This window comes from Aphelocoma coerulescens, chromosome 7 (genome assembly GCF_041296385.1).
Source record: "Aphelocoma coerulescens isolate FSJ_1873_10779 chromosome 7, UR_Acoe_1.0, whole genome shotgun sequence".
Lineage (NCBI taxonomy): Eukaryota > Metazoa > Chordata > Aves > Passeriformes > Corvidae > Aphelocoma > Aphelocoma coerulescens.
This window is the reverse complement of record NC_091021.1, coordinates 30179873-30197191: the sequence shown is the minus strand read 5'-3', so window position 1 is coordinate 30197191 and position 17319 is coordinate 30179873. Positions and strand designations below refer to the sequence as shown.

The 17319-nt window shown below is 40.8% G+C and overlaps 1 protein-coding gene across 20 annotated transcripts in view; it reads right to left on the bottom strand.

Moving 5' to 3' along the window:
• KALRN (kalirin RhoGEF kinase) overlaps window positions 1-17319 on the bottom strand; it is a 503525-nt gene that overhangs the window by 139369 nt on the left and 346837 nt on the right. For all 20 annotated transcript variants that reach the window (XR_011152025.1, XM_069021109.1, XM_069021107.1 and 17 more), the window contains 11 exons: window positions 16285-16476; window positions 13269-13418; window positions 12225-12339; window positions 11746-11861; window positions 11054-11176; window positions 8558-8740; window positions 7379-7497; window positions 6118-6184; window positions 5380-5489; window positions 3565-3634; window positions 1793-1882 (listed from right to left, as the gene is read on the bottom strand). Coding sequence is in view for 19 of the 20 variants with exons in the window: in XM_069021109.1 (XP_068877210.1) it covers window positions 1793-1882; window positions 3565-3634; window positions 5380-5489; window positions 6118-6184; window positions 7379-7497; window positions 8558-8740; window positions 11054-11176; window positions 11746-11861; window positions 12225-12339; window positions 13269-13418; window positions 16285-16476 (1335 nt within the window). In the remaining variant the exon portion in view is untranslated. The remainder of the gene's footprint in view (window positions 1-1792; window positions 1883-3564; window positions 3635-5379; window positions 5490-6117; window positions 6185-7378; window positions 7498-8557; window positions 8741-11053; window positions 11177-11745; window positions 11862-12224; window positions 12340-13268; window positions 13419-16284; window positions 16477-17319) is intronic.

Here is a 17319-nt window from a genome sequence, read left to right as displayed (position 1 = left end):
ATTAGACTAATGCTGCAAGATAAACTAGGCATGTTTCATAGTTGAGAGTTTGTGCATTGTTTTCCACCTGTCTCAACTGGTTCAATAAAATAAATTGCTTTTCTCTACAGACAATGCTTCACTTACATCCTAAGAACATCCCAGCTCTAAGCATGGCTCGTAATTCTCTTCAAATTTTTCAAATGAGCTATGTCACCTATCTTTGCTCCTTCTCCTAATTAGTCAGCCCTTACAGCAAGCCCTGTAGCTGCAGGTTTTTCATGGACTTGAAGGGTTCAAACAAATTACTGGGACTGCTTGCTTTCATCTCAAAGGTGGCTTTCTAGGAAAGCTTATGAAATTTGAGGAACACTTGTGATTTTCAAGCAGGCTTCTTACTAAAGGGTGTTATTCTAGATAATTCACTCTCATCATCAGGGTGTTTTGGGAAATTCCAGGTTCTGCCTGGAAGAAAAGAACCAACTATTTTCTCTCTATTCCTTGTGCCAGGCTGTCCTGTCCCATTACTGAACCCCTGTCACTCCAAGAGTAAGATAAGGAGGATCTACAAGTACTTTGCATTACCTTAGTCCCTCACGTTGAGTGCCTCCTTGAGGCATTTTGGGGGGACAGACAGCTTTCTCTTTGCACAGGCATCACTGGGTGGCCCAGCACCCATGGAAGGCAAACACCTGCCCCTGGCAAAACAGCAGATGCTGACACATGAGTATTCACTACGAAGCAATACCAGGCAGCTTTCCAGCCCATACAGAGAGCTGGAGTGGAAAAGCTGAGCAGAGGACACGCTTTTAACTTGTGCAAACAACACTGATGGACACCTAAGGCGGCTCCGAGCCTCTACGAGCCGCAGACCAGCACAACCCATTCAACAGGCTCAAGCGCCATCTCCTGGAAAACCCCCTTCAGTTCCGTTCGACTGCCAGACCATTCGGTAGTTGGGCAAAAGGTGTTCATCACTTTTCCTGTGGCTCATGTGAGACCTTTCAGTGTCGAGTGAGACTGAAATGCCACAACCATTGGCACATACAAACCCCAGAGGAGCTGCTGTAGGTCAGCTGCCAACTCCATCACAGCGTGGATCCTGCTGATCCTGTTACATTTTTGAACAGTTTCAATGCTTTTGAAGAGAAGTCCTTGCACCTTTTTTTTTTTTTTTTTTTTTTTTTTTCAGAAAGGCACCTAGTTAAAGCTATATGGCAGCAGACAAGCATGGCAAAATGGATGAGGAAATAAGAGGAAGAATTTAGTTCCAAGGTACTCAGAAACTTTAAAGATTTTTCTCAGCCTACAAAATTGGAATTGGAGCCTAAAAACATTTATCACTGGGTGTAGAGCTTGTATGGGAAGTACATACATTGTCTAATTGGAGTCAATGGAGTTCCTTATTAGCACAATGAAGTAAATGGGGAATAGGCTGGGTAGAATTGGCAGAACAGGAGGATAGGATCTCATTTTAGATTTAGGGATTTCAGGTCATAAAATATAATGGAATCTGAGATTTTCATTTTACCACTAAACCCAGAAACAGAGATGACATCTAAACCAGGTCTTTAGGAAGGATTTGGTATGAAAAACACCCAAAGGTTCCCATAAGAATGTGTGTCTGCCTGCCTCAGCACACTGATGATCACACACCACACCACAGCCTATCAGTTCTCACAGCATGTGATATTTGCAGTGGAATGAAAAACCCAAATACCAAGGCACAGAAAGGAACCCACTCCTCAAGTGTGAAAAAGAGGTGGTTTAGCTGCACCAGGTGTGTAGCAGGAAAACAGCAATGGCTGCTTACATCAAAGAAAGTCCCTGCATGTTCCAGGATGAGCTGGCTGGAGTCAGGCTTGTTTTTGCAGTAGGTGACATACATCTGAAATTTATCTGCCTGTGAAAACAAACATCAAAGGAAAAGCAAGATAAGCTATTTCTCTGCTCCCACAGGTTTTTATTAAGGCACACCAGGATAAATACAGGTGACAACTCTCTCCCACACACCCACCACCACCCCCCTGTCCTCACACCCTGCCACCAAGAAACACAGGAACTGTAAATTAAGAACAGAAGACTTTAAGGTTCATACCTTACCTGAGCAGTTCTGAGGGCTGTGGGAGGCTTTCTTTAACAAGTATCACAGAAAGGCCTAAAACTTTAATCTAGCTGTAAAATAATTTCTAAGAGCTCTAATGGTGTTACACAAGAGTTTGAAGGTCTCAAAACTCAGTCATGAAGTGTTGACTATCACCTACTTGCAGATAAAATCAGTCTAGAAACTGGGCAAGTGTTTAAATCTAGTTTAAACTGGCTCAAGCCAGCATTTATTACTTGAAATTTGTGACACTTGGCCCAGACTTGCCTTCCCTACCTTGGTTCAAACTTCAATGGCTCAATTTTTATGTTGTGCTAGGAGTGTTTTCCATTTTATTTCCTAATTTGTTTGCTTTCAAGCAGAAATTAAAAGCATCTGTGCACTCCCACCTTTTATTACTGTACTCTGGTCTCAAGAAGAGGGAGGCAAATAAAAGAGGAGGATATTTTCCTTTTATTTCTATTGCATTTTTTATTCCAGGTATTGAAAGAGTAGGATCCTGCAACTGGGCAGGCAGCTTTGTAGGTATGTCTGTAACCATACACACAGCTCTGGACAGGTACCTTTGCTGAGATGATGCTGTAGTATCTTAAAAGAACCATGAAGGTTTTGCACAGAATGATACATAAATGCATTCATCTTTCCTACACAGGTAACCTGTTCTTTGTAAACAAAATTTCTGCATCCATTTCATCAAGACCTGTGACATGTTTTTAAATTAAAAGCCCATCTGAAATCATCTAAACATACTCATTTTTTGGGTAAGTGAAAACACTCCATAATTACTCTTAAAATTCTAATTCCTAGCTTTGATATATGAATAAAATCATCAGACAAAACACAAAGATGGCTGACTTGACTGGTAAATACTTTGAAAAGGGAACAGCTTTCATACTTATAAATTACTGTAGCCAATTCCCAGAGCCTCCTATGCTCAGGAAGACTCTTCACATCAAGATTTCAAAGTCCTGTTGGAAATTATCCTGGCATTACATAATGGAATGAGAGAGCACGGTGGCTCAGAAATTTGACACTAATTTCTGAAGGAAAAAAGTCAATAAAATATGTTCTTCATGCCTTTGTGGAGTTCTCATGGCATGACTAAAATTCCTTAAGGAAGGTATATTAAGAGTTTAAATGTCTGCCCTCCCAGGGCCTTTCACAGGGAAATGAATGTCACCCCTAAAAACAGGTTTGGTTGATGAAGTTCTGCTTAAGAGAAACCAGCAGAGGTAAATAAAAGCTGTGCTGGTCAGTGCAGGACAAGGAGAGGGGCTCTGGAAAGCCTTCACACTACTGCTGAGGAGAAGGGTGGAACCTTCCATGCTGGGGCAGGTGAAGGACAAAGCAGTTGTAGCTCCAGACTAGCTCCTAATTTCATTTATCACTGGGGACATAACCCTTGCACCTATTCCCAGCTTGTTCCTGTCTGTGTTGGAGGAATTAATCTGAATAATATTGAGGAGCAGCAGCCTCATTACCCAGGTGACGAAGCAGTGGCCCACATCCTCAGGCAGTTGTTCATATTTCTCCAGCTCTTTTAGAAAAATGCTGAAAAAAGAAGACACCAATGTAATTAGTTACAGTCACATACCCAGGAGATGCAGGATAAGCAATGAGTTAATCAGTGCTAATGATCAATACTTGTATCTTGATTATGAGGCTACTCAGGTGCCCAGCCAGTGGAAAAAGTGTCTCTTGCCAAGGAGTGCTTTGTTTTTTGAGTACAGTCATGCCTGACTCCTCTAGAAAGGAAATAGAGGCAATCCCTAGTAGGGAGTCAGCATGTTCAGGACTGTTCTATTTGAACACAGATCTTCAAAGAGTTGCTGTGTAATGGTTCAGAGGAAGAGCAAAAAGGGAAGCCCAAAGCTGCCAGATTTCAACATCCGACTCAGCACAAAGGACAGCAACTTAAACAAGCTCAGCATTTAATAAGTAAGTAGTAAACTTCCAAAATACAGATTATTTTAATCAACTCTCTCTCAACAGCTTGTACCACAAGGGACACTTGTTTGCAGACAGAGCCCTGCACAACACCTGGGTGAAAAGAGGGATGTGAAACAGTTTCTTCAGCTGCTCCTCCTAGGACATGTTTCCTGGACCCTTCACCAGCTTTGCTGCCCTTCTTTGGACACAGATTCTGAATCAGGCTGGAGGATGACTTAACATCACCAGCCAAAGGAGAAGGCTGTGGAGGGGACAGGGGAAATTTATTTTAGTATTGCTAGAAAGAAGTTTTAGAGGAAAAAGGATTATGCAGAAGAGCAGGCTGCAGGAGGAGAGGTCAGAGAAAGGAGAAATGAAAGCAGTGAGAAGCTGTGGGACGTGACTGAGGGCTGGAGGGATGGTAGATGGGAACAGGGGAAAGCCAAAAAGGAGGGTAATCAGATGGCATCAGTGAGGGTCACCAAAACAAAAAATATAGCACCACAGAGAAAGGGGAAGTGGGAAAGCAATTGGTTGATCATAAGATAGTTTTAGATGGGAAAATATTTGTCTGTATGGAAGGGTAATTCTTGTGGGCTGGAAGTCAATTCATCTATTATTTAAAGGCTTTTCTAATGTATGATGTAACTTGAATCTACAATCCTGACATGCTTTGAAGCTGCTCACACAAACGCATGCATATGGCACGCTCTGCTGGGCCAGATTATGTGATGGCACGTTTATCTGGCTGGAGCACTTGAAATGTCCCAGAAGTTGAACAGGGAAAGGTTCTCTGATATGTTTTTAAAACCATTTTGGTTTTGATGTGTACCCTGAAGACAGATTTGAAATTCAGACAGCCCTAAATGTTAAGTTTATAACTGTTGTTGCCCTCACATTATACCATGGAAACAATGTCCTCTAAGCTGATCTGGCACACAGTCTTATCTTAACAAGATGGAGTACTTTTAGTTACAGATTAAATACAGAAAGTCTCCAAGAAGTGGCAGAAAGCTACTTATTAACTCAGCTCACACCAACAATTCCCCTGTTTCCCCTCCGTGTTTTCCAAGATCATATTTTTGACAGGCAAGTACCCAGACTAGATCTAGTGCTGTGAGATGGAAATCATGTATCAGACAGACTGCAAAGCCTTGGTATAATATGACTCTAACATTGTTAATCAGCTTGAAGGTGAAGTTTGAACTAAGTGGCAATTCGTTTTTGTAAAATAAACAAAACAAGAAATCAAACATTATTTTCCAAATCTGGATCATACTTTACACTCCCTTGTGCATTGTACTGTAGGTGTTCTCTGCAGATGCATTAAGTGCCTAAACATTAACAGAACTGTTAGGGAAACCTACTTGTTATGGAAGTCATATATTTCCTGAATATTGCCAAAGATGATGTGTTCTTTATTAAGGATTCCGGCTGGTATTTCTTCCACTCCACTTGTCATTTCCCAAAGGTAAGTCTGGAAGACACAAGAAACTCTTAATTTTGTGAATAAATGCAGTGGAAAATAATAGATCTCTCTGTTTTATTGCCAAAGGCACAGGCTGGAAGGGAACTATGTACTTTGAGATTAAATAAACAAGCTAAAAGCAAAAATTTTCCAGTGTTACAGAAAGCTCTCCGGAGAAATTCAAAGTGCTGACACTTTGAAGTTGTCTGAGAAAAAAGCAGAAACAGGGCAACAACACCTGTCTTTGCTGTCCACCTGATGGTGTCCAAAAACTGCAGGCAGAAACAGCTGAAAGATAAGCCAGATTTGCCACTTCAGTAGCATTAGATACGTAAAAACCTCTGTCAGACTGTAGGAATATGAAAGCTGACAGATTTCACTGAATTACACTCTTTTTTTGCCTTGAATATCACCATCCACTTTAGGAACAACCTGCTGTACAGCTAGGCAAGGTATTTGACTGTGCAAATCCAGAAGTTTCTCTAGTATGAGATGATTCAAAGGAATAGATTTGAATCCTTAAGGAAATGCTCCATGCATCAATGTGCACAGCCTGTGCAGTAAAGTGAACACGCCCAGTGCAGAGGACAATGTGTGCTTCCAGGAAATACTGGAGGCCTCCTGGGCCATAACTTACCTCCAAACATTCGTGTAAATCCCTGACATAAGCTTTTTCTGTCTGCAGCAGCTCAGCCATAATGAATCTGAAAAAAAGGGACCATTTTAGGTGTTTTGGACATTATAATCACTTCTACAATGAACAGAAAACAAAACATCCTTCTGTTGTTTTAAGGAAAAAGGGTATTTTCACCCTAGACCTTCAGCTGCCTTACAGTGCACTTTTCAGGTCGAGAACTGAAATGCCACTTCATACTCCAGTCCCTTGTAGGGTTATTTTCTAAAAGTCTTTTCTGCATAAAATCCTATTAAGTTGTATTTCTGCAACCTTCACTCCATGGGATTTACCATTTACATGCCTATTCTTAACTATCATCTGATTCTCAGAATATTTTCCACCCAGGGTTAAGAATTTGTGATTCACCAACAACATTTGCATCTTTGCTGACAGCCAGTGGGAAGTCACCCTAAAACTAACTTCAGAGGCAATACAGATGGATTTAAGAGACACCACTACTTTGAAGAGACTTCAACAGCTTGGTATCTGACCAGAGAAAATCCAGACACTGGGAAATGCAACAGTGGCATCTGTAGAGCCTCAGGCTGGGCCCCTCAAAGCTGAAATTCCCAATGTTTTGCAAATTTGCCACAGGCAGACGAAGAGTAACATTTCCAAAAGTAAAAGTGGTTTCTTATCAATCATGCACTGTAGTGACAATTTCAGAGGGCTGAGAAATACTCTTCCAGTATTCTTACACAAAAAATAAGAGAAAACAACATGAAAATAGACTGTTTATAGATTTAAGTGCAACAAGCACTTTTCAAGTATTTCTTCTAGCATGAACTATTTCCAGTTCTCTCAGTCCTACGCTTGCTGAAATTTGATCCTGAACTTCAAGTGAACTCCTGCATCACTGATGTGTAGATAACACTTAGACATCTAAAGATGTTCTTTATTTTTTCCTGCTAATTTTACTTTCTACATATAACCAGAAAGAAATTATCAACTCCACAACATCAGGTTTAATCCAAGTGTTTGACTCACTACTTTCCCTTTCCAAAAATAACTTCTGATTAAAACCAAAAGAAATTCAACCTTTGTGTTCTGAAATTCTGTAACCTATAAGTATCAACCTCTACCCTACACCTGTAGACTTATCTCGATAACTCTGCAGCTGGAAGGAGTTCTAGGACTGCCAGTCAGTTCTGGTCATGGAAGTATCACAGATTCATTCTTTATCAGATAATGTGCCATGCAGACAGAGTGTTTGGGAACATACTCTTTCTTTCTGGCTGACTTCCTTTTTTCTTCATTGACTTCATGATTTGCATCTCTCAGCTTTACCTCCCGGTCTGAAAGACTTGCTGGAATGATATCGAGTTCCAGGTCTTTGTTATCCTAGGAAAAAACCAAGAAGTACAGAGCTTAACTTCACTGTAATCCCACTGTTGTGTAAAGTGCAGCATGTTCATGAGATCAAAGAGGTAAAAAGGGGACAAAAGTAAGATAATACCAAAAAGAAGGAAATTCAGAAAGAAGTAGTACTGTGAGAAGTATGGTAGTGAGAGAGAAATCTTAAAAAATTATCAACAATATTCATTGTAATCTTCACTGTTACTCCTAACCAGGAATTGGTATTAATAAAAAAGTCTAAATTACCTTACTCCTTCATACCTAAATTAGTTGTCTAGTATGGGACTTCATAAAAAACAGTCTGATAAAGTAGAGCACCATGCAGAGACAACTTTCAGTGGCCATTTACCATGGAATACCTTTCCAGGCTGTGGTTAGAACTCTGTCTAAACCAGAGACCCTACAAGGAACAGCGCAGTTAAAGTATCAGGAAGGTGTGAGGGAATTTATTCCTTATTTGTGATACTTAATTACAAAGAGTCATTGACTGAAAGGTTTTGAAGTGTTTCTGGTTCTGGCACTCTCCCTTAATACTACAGCCAGAGAATAGCAGGAGATCCTAATTTTTGTTTCTTATGATGCTCTATTTCACCTAAAAGAGTTCAGAGATGAGGTTGGGGATCAATTGTTTATGTTAGTTAAAAGATTAGAGAATGACAACTTAGAGTCAAAGTTTGAGTGTGATGCAAAATAATGGTGTGGGAGCAGGATTTATGATTTATCAAAATCAACACAGATTTTTATTCAAATAATTTGTTCCCCCCCAACCCTGAAAGCTGTATGGTGTCCTGAAAAACAGTGCAAACATTTGTTTAGAAAATCTTTCTGATCTTCATCTGCCTCCTCCTCACATCACTGACCTACCACAGAAAAACCTTTTAACCCTTTCTCTCCAGAAGCAGTTCTGAGCTTGGCCAGGTAGGCTGGCTGAATTTTCAGTGTTTTGAAAACACTGAAAATGAAAACCTACAGCACTCATACCACAGACTTCACCTTCCTCTGTGACTCTGGTATAAAACCCCAACAGGACATGGTCTTACAGTACCTCTGGGTTGATTCCAAGGGCTTTTTCCAGGGAGTAGCGGTATTTCCCCATCCTGAGAGAGAAGTCCCGGTAGCGCTTGTCAACGGTGGTGACCCACTTCCTAATTTCAGTGGCATGTATGTGTCCTTTTTCTACAAAGCTGTCAGCCAGCTGGATGAGGAGCTTCACTTTCTCCTTTGTTTGCTGCCCAAAATACAGTCCTTGGTTATGTTTTATTGCTATTTCCTTTGCTTTTAACTCACACAGCGGTCCAAAGAAGATCACAGTTTTTATACATCATTAGAGAGTGTCTGTACTTCATCTTATACAGAATCAGACATTTTAAACTTTTTCAGTAGGAAAAGGAATGGCATTTTTATAAGGACACTTATGCAGCTGAAGAAGATAGAAAAAGTCAAGTTTTTGAAACCCCGCAGACACAAACATATAAAGCATGTTGGAAGTTAGACATGCCTCTTTCCCATAAGCAAGAGCTTATTTTTTGTGAGCCTTGGAGAAGATTTAAAAATCACACCTCATAAAATACACCAAGTTACTCTGAGTCTATACCTGGTGGATCTGCAGATCTGTGTAGGAAGGTCATTAATACACCACATACCAGCCCAGGAAGTGATTTTGAGTCATTACTACTCTGTTTCAAAAACAAACAGAATTTAAATCCAAACTCATGGTCTACCATAAAATCCTCCATCAATATTTTAGGTCCAGTTTGAACATTACCAGCTAAAAGATGCCTGACCTCCAAAGCACACACTGAGCCCCCAAACCTTCCAGAGGTCTTTTCTATTCCACTTAGGCTCTAACTGCCCCTTAGTCAAAACTGGCACAAATGATGTAGTTATAAACTTTAGCTCTGATTCCAAATCTATCCCAGGAAATGAGGCACTGGAAAGCTTCTTGCCAAAGATAGAGAGGACTTTCCACCATGCCTGAGGAAAGACACACTGTCAGATACTTATCAGTGATCTGACCACAAATGGACAAACACACGTCAGACCAGAAAATATCCAGTAGATTTCAAACATGAAACTAAATTCAAGAAATTTCACCACCATAATAGATTAACAGCTGAATCAGACATTATCCTAACAAATTAAATGAGTACCTAAGCAAGGCTAGGTATGGAGATGTAAAAATCTGTCTTCCTGTCATATTTAAAGGTTTTTCATTCCCAACAGCTACTGACAATTTTGCATTCCAAACAATCAGTTTGGCCAGAAAGTTACTGGGATTAGGAAGGCTTTCAGCTACAGGTTAATTTGAGAATAACATCACTCTGGGAATGACATGCATTTACCAGATTGCACATGGCAGTGAAAATATTCTATGTCAGCAGTAGGAGCAGTAGGTCAGCCCGAGGGAGCAAGACTGCATGTGTCAGTGTAAGAAACAGCCAGTAATGTTTAATAACAAACAAGGTCTAAAATCCAATCCTACGCTAAGTCAAGAGTCAAAATTATTTGGAAACTTCGTTATGAATTTGGATTATTATGATAAAAATTAAATTATGAACTAGAATGTCATTTCAGGTGGAGAAATTATGGGTGGTTAGAATTCAGAAGTAGTTAAAAGAATGTCGTATGTGTCCTGTCTGATGAAATTACCTTCCATCCACTGCTAGTTATCTCACATTTTCAGAAACATGCAAGCTAAGCTAAAAGAAGGGGACAAGAACACCACAAAGCCTTTGAATCAAACCCATACAAGCACGGAGAGCCTAACGAGGAATTTAAGGATTACAGAAGATCAATTTCAGGACACAGTGAAATGCAGCTACGTAATACCAAAGCCATGGTCTTCCTGCAGTCCAACTCTGCAGTTTACATCCTTATCAGAGACTGTTAATACCCCTGTGGATTCACTGTCTATGAATTACCTGTGGTTTGAATTAATTTGTCTGAAGCAGATCCAATCACCATTCCTCTGTAAACCCCACCAGATTTCCCAGAATTGCTCCATATAAATTAATAGATTCTTGGTAATGCAGTTTTGTATTCAAAAATGTTCACCCCAGAGTTTAAAGACTCATCTATTTAAAGTACTTTGTTGGGATCAGCAGATTATTTCTAATGAGATAAATGATCATCTATGATCAACCCAGCTAGAATTAGTGAGACAAATTGTGGTTTTAATGACAGAAGAAAGAGACTAGGAGTCCATCATGACCTTGGATGTGTTCAGATCAATTAGTCAGGCTATTCCATTCTGGAATGATTGTCTGAGGATGGAATGTCTTTTTAGATTGCTCTGAAATCTGTATGCAAATGATCAGAACAGAAATTTTTTATAACCTGTACTAACTAAGATAGAGAAAACCTCCTTTTTGAGCCTGTATCTTGCCAAAAGTTCTCAAAAGACATTTATCTTCAGGGCTAGGATTTTTAGAGGGCAACTATAAAATCAAGAGAGTATTATTACAGAGATCTAAGGCATTGAAACAGGACCATAAATACAGACTAAAGCAGATGGCATAATTAGATTAAAGTCACTGTTTACCTTGGCAGGTACTCTGAATTCCCCATATTCCTTCAGGAGTTCCTGAGTTTCTTCTGCTGATTCCCCTGTGGAGCTGTGAGTAGAGAGGTAATATTCGCCTGTTTCTTGGATCCAGTCTAAGGCCTGTGAATATCAAAAACACCAAAGGAAAAACAAAACAAAACAAACAGCCTTTGTATTTCAAGAACTAATCCTTGGACAAAAATCACCCCTGACAAACAAAGAATATTAAATGCATTGGGACTTAATACTCTGTATACTAAAACACTTTCTAGGAACACATAAAAATAATAAAATAATGAAAGCAGGTGGGGAAGGATACAAAAGGGTACTCTGTGTTTCCTAGAACAAAAAAGAGTGTAGGGAATTCTACCTACATACAGATCAACCTGCAGGGAAAGCAGTTTTCTCATTCAGAGATAGCTCAATAAGACAAGTTTGCTCTTATATTTATTTTCAAGCAAATGAACGAATACAGAAATTAATCTGAGGTGACAAAAATACTCAATCTTGTTGTTGGGTTTTGGAATTGTCCTAAGTTGTTACAAAATCTATATTCACCATGTTTTCAAAGTTATATTGTTTAAATACAACTTTGATTGCAACAGGAGCCCCACACAGAGGCATTACATGGATACAGGACACTTTACACACTGCCAGGACAGAAAGACAAGGTGGGGTTTTCACACTACCTGCTTGGCACTGCGCTCAAAGACAACGTACTGCTGGCACTGATCTAATCTCCGCTTCTTCAGGGTCCAGAAGTGAAGGACCCGATTCTCCCTCTGCAACAGCTCACTCAGAATGGCTGTAGGGCAAAGGAAAACATCTGCATGACTAGGGATTCTTTGACTGCATACAGAAATAAGCTGTGAAATGCTGAATTTAATCACTTTGCCTGGACCTTGTTCCCAAAAGCAGAGAGCTCGAGATCGCACTTCTTAAAAACAAGCATCGTTTCAAAGGGGCCGCTTAAAAAAATCTCCAAAAACTAAAAAACCCAAACCACATACACAAGAAACCACCACAAAGCAAGTGTAGTTGCAGAGTGATCTGATAAAGGAAATGATGCTAGAACAGAGTTTGCCTTCTGAGCATGTTCACAGACTTTAGGATGACCACACTGCAGAGGGGGAGGCAAACCAGACCTTCAATGCTGCCATGCACCAACCTTTGACCTGCTGCTCGGGCCCTCTGGTGTGGCTCGCCACTCCGGGCATGCTGACGTTGTTCCTGTGGATGTACTTGAGGAACACCTCGGCGTTCCTCCGAGCCAGGGTGCAGGCCTAGGAAATACAGCCCCCACCAAAAAGAATCAATAAAGACGAGCAAAGAAAGCAAGGGAGACCCACGGGACTTCTCTGCTTAAATTGCAAGGAGGAGTTCTTTTTCATCTGGGAAGATAATGAGAACTTCAGCTAAGAGTCGATAAACTCAGCTAATAAACTAACAGTCTCATAGATGTATCAAAACACTTGTAATGTTTAATACAGTGGTTCATTCTATATATTAAGGCAAAATAATGACAATAATAAAACTTGTTAAGAACTTGTACCTCACATTTTCTGTCTAAACAAATGTAACGCACCTCTCTAGAAAAGTACTCATTTCAAAAAATGCACAAATCTAGAGGCATAATTTCTTAAGCCTTGACTGCAAGTGTAGTTTCATGTTGTGTATCAGTTTTAGTGGCAGGTGGGAGGCTGGCTGACAGTTCATTTGTCAGCCTGTCAGCTCCCCAGTTCTTCCAAAGCAGCACCTGGAAGACAGGAAGAAATCTCTGTCTCCATCCTGGTGCTGCCTTGCAAAGAAAAAATTGCTTTGGTTGTTATTAGATCTTCAGTTATTGGCTTGGAGGACAAAATTTGAAATGCTGGATTGTTTGTACAAGCCAACACCAAAATGATGCATAATACCTGTCATTTATAATGCAATTTTAAGAACTGAACTTTGAACCAGAACAACAACTAACATCCCACAAGTGCAATGCAAACACCACCTAATTGGTCTTGATGACATCTCTCTGAGATATGTATTGATAGTAATGCTTATTACCCCTGCTATAACAAAGTAAAACCGGCCTAGGGTTTACACAGCCAGCCAGTAGCTGAGCTGGAATTACACCTCAGAGTGTCCTCTCAAACTTACCAACACTGCTCTAAAGTGTCTACTTAATGGAGAGTTTTCCTGATTTACCAGAGAACTAAAATCAGACCTTGAGAAAAGCCTCCTTCTGTTCCAGGTGTTTGCTGATCAGAGGGATGACATGGTCTATCTCAGCTGCTGGTCCAAGTTTATCTCGGCCTCCACACCAGTCTTCATCCCGTCTGTATTCCTGCTCCAGACTCTCCAACACGCTGCACACCTGAAACATGCCCATAACACAACAACTCAGTTATCTACAGTCATAACCAGGAGGAGTACATTCAGAAGTCTATGACCAATGACATTTCAAGTCTACCCTTGTACTATGGGGGTAATTGAATATAAAACAGGCCCTAGACAAAGTTCTAGGTGTTTTTCTTACCCCTAGGGATCTTTACTGTTTGCAATACAATTTATCTGGTTTAAGGCTGATAAATCATTCTTCTCTTCTAATGAATAAAGGGAGGAAGAAGAAAAGGTTGAATCAAGGCAGGGGTTAGTCCAGCCACAGTGGATCATTTAGGAAACAATCCCTATTCTAGAATGAGTTTAAATCCTACTGAAGTCAAGGGACTTAACACATACTTAAAGGAAGGCACATGCTTAAATACTTTCCTGAAACAAAGTCTGAAGCTGGAACTAGTTCTCTTCAGCTGCATTTTAGTTGCTCCCTATACAGCTTTTTTAAGGCTGATGGAAACCAATAAACATTAAATCAGTGTCACAATTTAGGTGGATGCAGGTTCTCTACTGCACAGGGCTCACACACATCTTCTGTCTTGGTAGAACAGCAAAACAGTGGAAATGAGGTAAATAAACCAACACAGCCTGGAAATTATGCAGTTGCCTCAGACAAGGCTGAGTCCTTTTTGTTGCAGATCCTGAGAATACTCTCAGTGGCCCGTGCAGACACTGCAAAAGTTCTCCAGGACATTTGGAACCTTCCTCTTCTTTCCCAGAGGGCTCTTCCTACAAACTCCACTGCTGAGATGATCCACTCAGTTATTGCTGGCATCCAGGTAGCTATGTCCACCCTTTTCTTGCTCGCTCCTGCAGCTTTCATATGAACACAGTTATAACTGAGGGGACCCCATGTGATTAAGAGCACAGTCTGAAGGAGACTCCAGAATTACCCACCAATCATCCCCACTATCACAGGGCATTTTTATGTTACTCTGATCAAGGGCACATCAAATTCCACTTTAAAACTGGTGAGTTGAGGTGAGCTGATAACTGATCCTGCTGCCAGGCTCATGCACTATGTGCTGTACAAGGACCTTATGCATTGGGCAATCTGAAATCATCTTCTTGCTTGGATGCAAAACAGCATTCCCCCTCAAACATTTAGTGGAGAGCAAGTGCTCCATGTGTTATTTCAGCACAGAAAAGCATTTTCATTTCACTTCTTGAAAACCTTGACATTTTATTGGACTTCGGTGATTTAAAGAATGAAAGCAAATGGACTGCCTGGGATTTACATCTTTCCAAAAAGAATTGTCCCTGCACATGCAAATATCATCTTTCTGTTAAGGTGGTGAGAGAAGTGAATATAAAATGGTCTGTCAATAAAGTCAGAGAGAGAAACTGGGCTATTTGAAATCCAAAGCTCCACCACTCACATCAAGAACGTAACATACTTGGGGAAGACAGGCATGAAAAAGTTTGGCTGGATGTGACACTCTCTCTGCTCTTTTAGCTGCTTTTTCTAGATACTCAGAGAATTCAGGATCCAGTAAATTATTCACTCCGCTGTCAGGCAGTCAGGGAGCAGACCCTTAAGGACTGTAGATCAGCTGTGCAGCCCAAGAGAAGGTGACAGGCTTGCAGCATGAGTTCGTGAGCATTCAAAGACTGAGCCATCTTTGCCCTACACGTTTGCTGAATAGACACAAGCAATGAATGAACTGGTGGGCACTGCAGGGTGCTTGTCTGAGACTTTGAAACAGGAAGAGAGACTGAATTCATAAATTACTGGCTATGCATACTTTGGCCAGCACATTTAACTGCCTAAAGCTCTAATGAATCCCCTAACAGTTTTCATTTCTCACACTCCTCCATCAGCAGTAATTCATTTTGATCTTGAATGCCTCAGGGACTGTAAATCTGTTTGAAACTCTTCAGAGTGAAATACATTAATTACAAGGAATGAATTCATCTTAAACAGTCTTAAAATACATTACACAAATGACACCAAGAAGTGGCCCAAGAATCAACTACAGTTTTCAAGTTAAGGAAAAGTACACTCTTTCCCTAATGACTTATCTAGTTGTGTTAAAAATCTTCCCATGTCTGGTTCTCTAATTGAGGACCTAACTGTGTGATAACAACAATAGAAAATGTCATGGCAATCACTGCTGCCTTTTGTGTAAAACCACAGGTTCCTGCAGTGTCCATGCTAACACCAACTGCCTGGCTGCAGTAAATGACATCAGGCGAGGCTGCACAAGTAGCCACACTGTGACACTAATTCTCACTGACTAGAGTATAAAGGGCACCTGCGTGTGCAAGGGATGAATAATCCCACCATGCCAGCAGCCAAGTGGAATGTGTTTTGCAATTCATGAACACCTGGAATGAAATAGAGTTGTGCTAGCATATAATGGGTTCCTGCTGTAATTATCTGTGTTGCGGGTGGATTTAAGAGGAATCCCTTCGAATCTTGGCATCTTTTTTGGCATCGTGGTATTTAAATATTAGTGAGAACATTGGCTCACAAAGTAACAATTAATTAATTGCAAGCAGTTCTCAAGGAAAAGCAGATTTATATTTCTGAAAACTAAGTATCATGAGAACTTGAAACAAAAGTGGTGGGATTGCAAAAATTATTCCTGTTTGAAAGGGGAAAATTGAAAAAAAACCCAACAAAAATAACAACTTCAAGAATTGCATTGCTACACTGAAAACTTTAAGACGAAGGTAATTACAAACTGCTTGCTGCTCTCTTTTTGTCTTTTTTTTGGGGAGGGGGTTATGTTTTGTTTGGTTTGTGTTTGGGGTTTTTTTGTGTTACAATACTTGTCAAAGAAAGAATTTTAGTGATTCAGGCTTGGTTTGCTATGGCCCAGAAATGACACTGTCTAGCTCACCTGCTCAGAGGTTTTATAAAAGGCCACTGAGGCATTGACGAGTTTGAGCCTGTCCTCCATCTTCAGCATCAGCTGCTGCCAGTGCAGGGCCACCTTCTCAGCACATTCTCTGATGGCATCGGCATCATAATGTCCAGCCTGCAGCAACACTTCGGCCTTCTGCTGGACTTGCAGGGCACTCTGGTGTGTCTTCTGTAAGGAAGTGGCATGAAAGAGGGACTGTGTATGAGGGGAGGAAAGGGAGGTAGTACAGATGTGCCAGATGTATGGTAGAAAGGTGAAGTGAAGCGTGAGCATGGGGATGTGAGAGAGTGAAATATTTTCAGAGAGTTATCTTCAGTTAACAGTCACTTTCTGCAAAGCATTTTAGTTTCAGTTATTCACACACATTTGTAACATGTTATTAAAGCTTGGAATGCACAAGCACTGCTAAGAAGGGTTGGTTCTACTAGTCAGCTACTGCCCCTTCAGCAGAAACATGGTGTTAAATTCCCAGGGGTCCATTTTGGCAGCTCTTGGGCTGAGCTCTCACCCAACCTCAGGGCTGACTGCATCCCACACAATCTGCAGACCCAAAAGCAAACTCTAAACAGTTGGCAAACTATGGGCCTAATCACCCTAATTTGGCCCTTGCCAGGCAGTTTACCTGGCATCAGCAGCTTTACTTGCGCAGTTGTTCTAAACATCAATCCCTGAAGGGGATGAAGGTGTCTTACTAAAGGGCATGAACTGTATCACAGATATCAGCCCCTACAAGATGCAGTTCTGAAAGGCAGTTCACTCATACTGGAGATCAGACTTATGCTCCCACCTTTAAGGTCAGAGCTGGAGAGAGTTGAAACATTCCCTCTACCATTCCTCAGTTTACTCAGTAACCACTTTATAGGCAGGACTGAGTTACCTGCCCCTTTCCCCAGCCTACACCAGCTCCTCACAGAGTTACCAAGTGGTGCCTACACCTTCCTCTGTGGGCTGCTAAAATAGCCCCCAGCCCTGCACAGCCTCCTGAGTAACTGTGTTCAGACATGGTTCAGC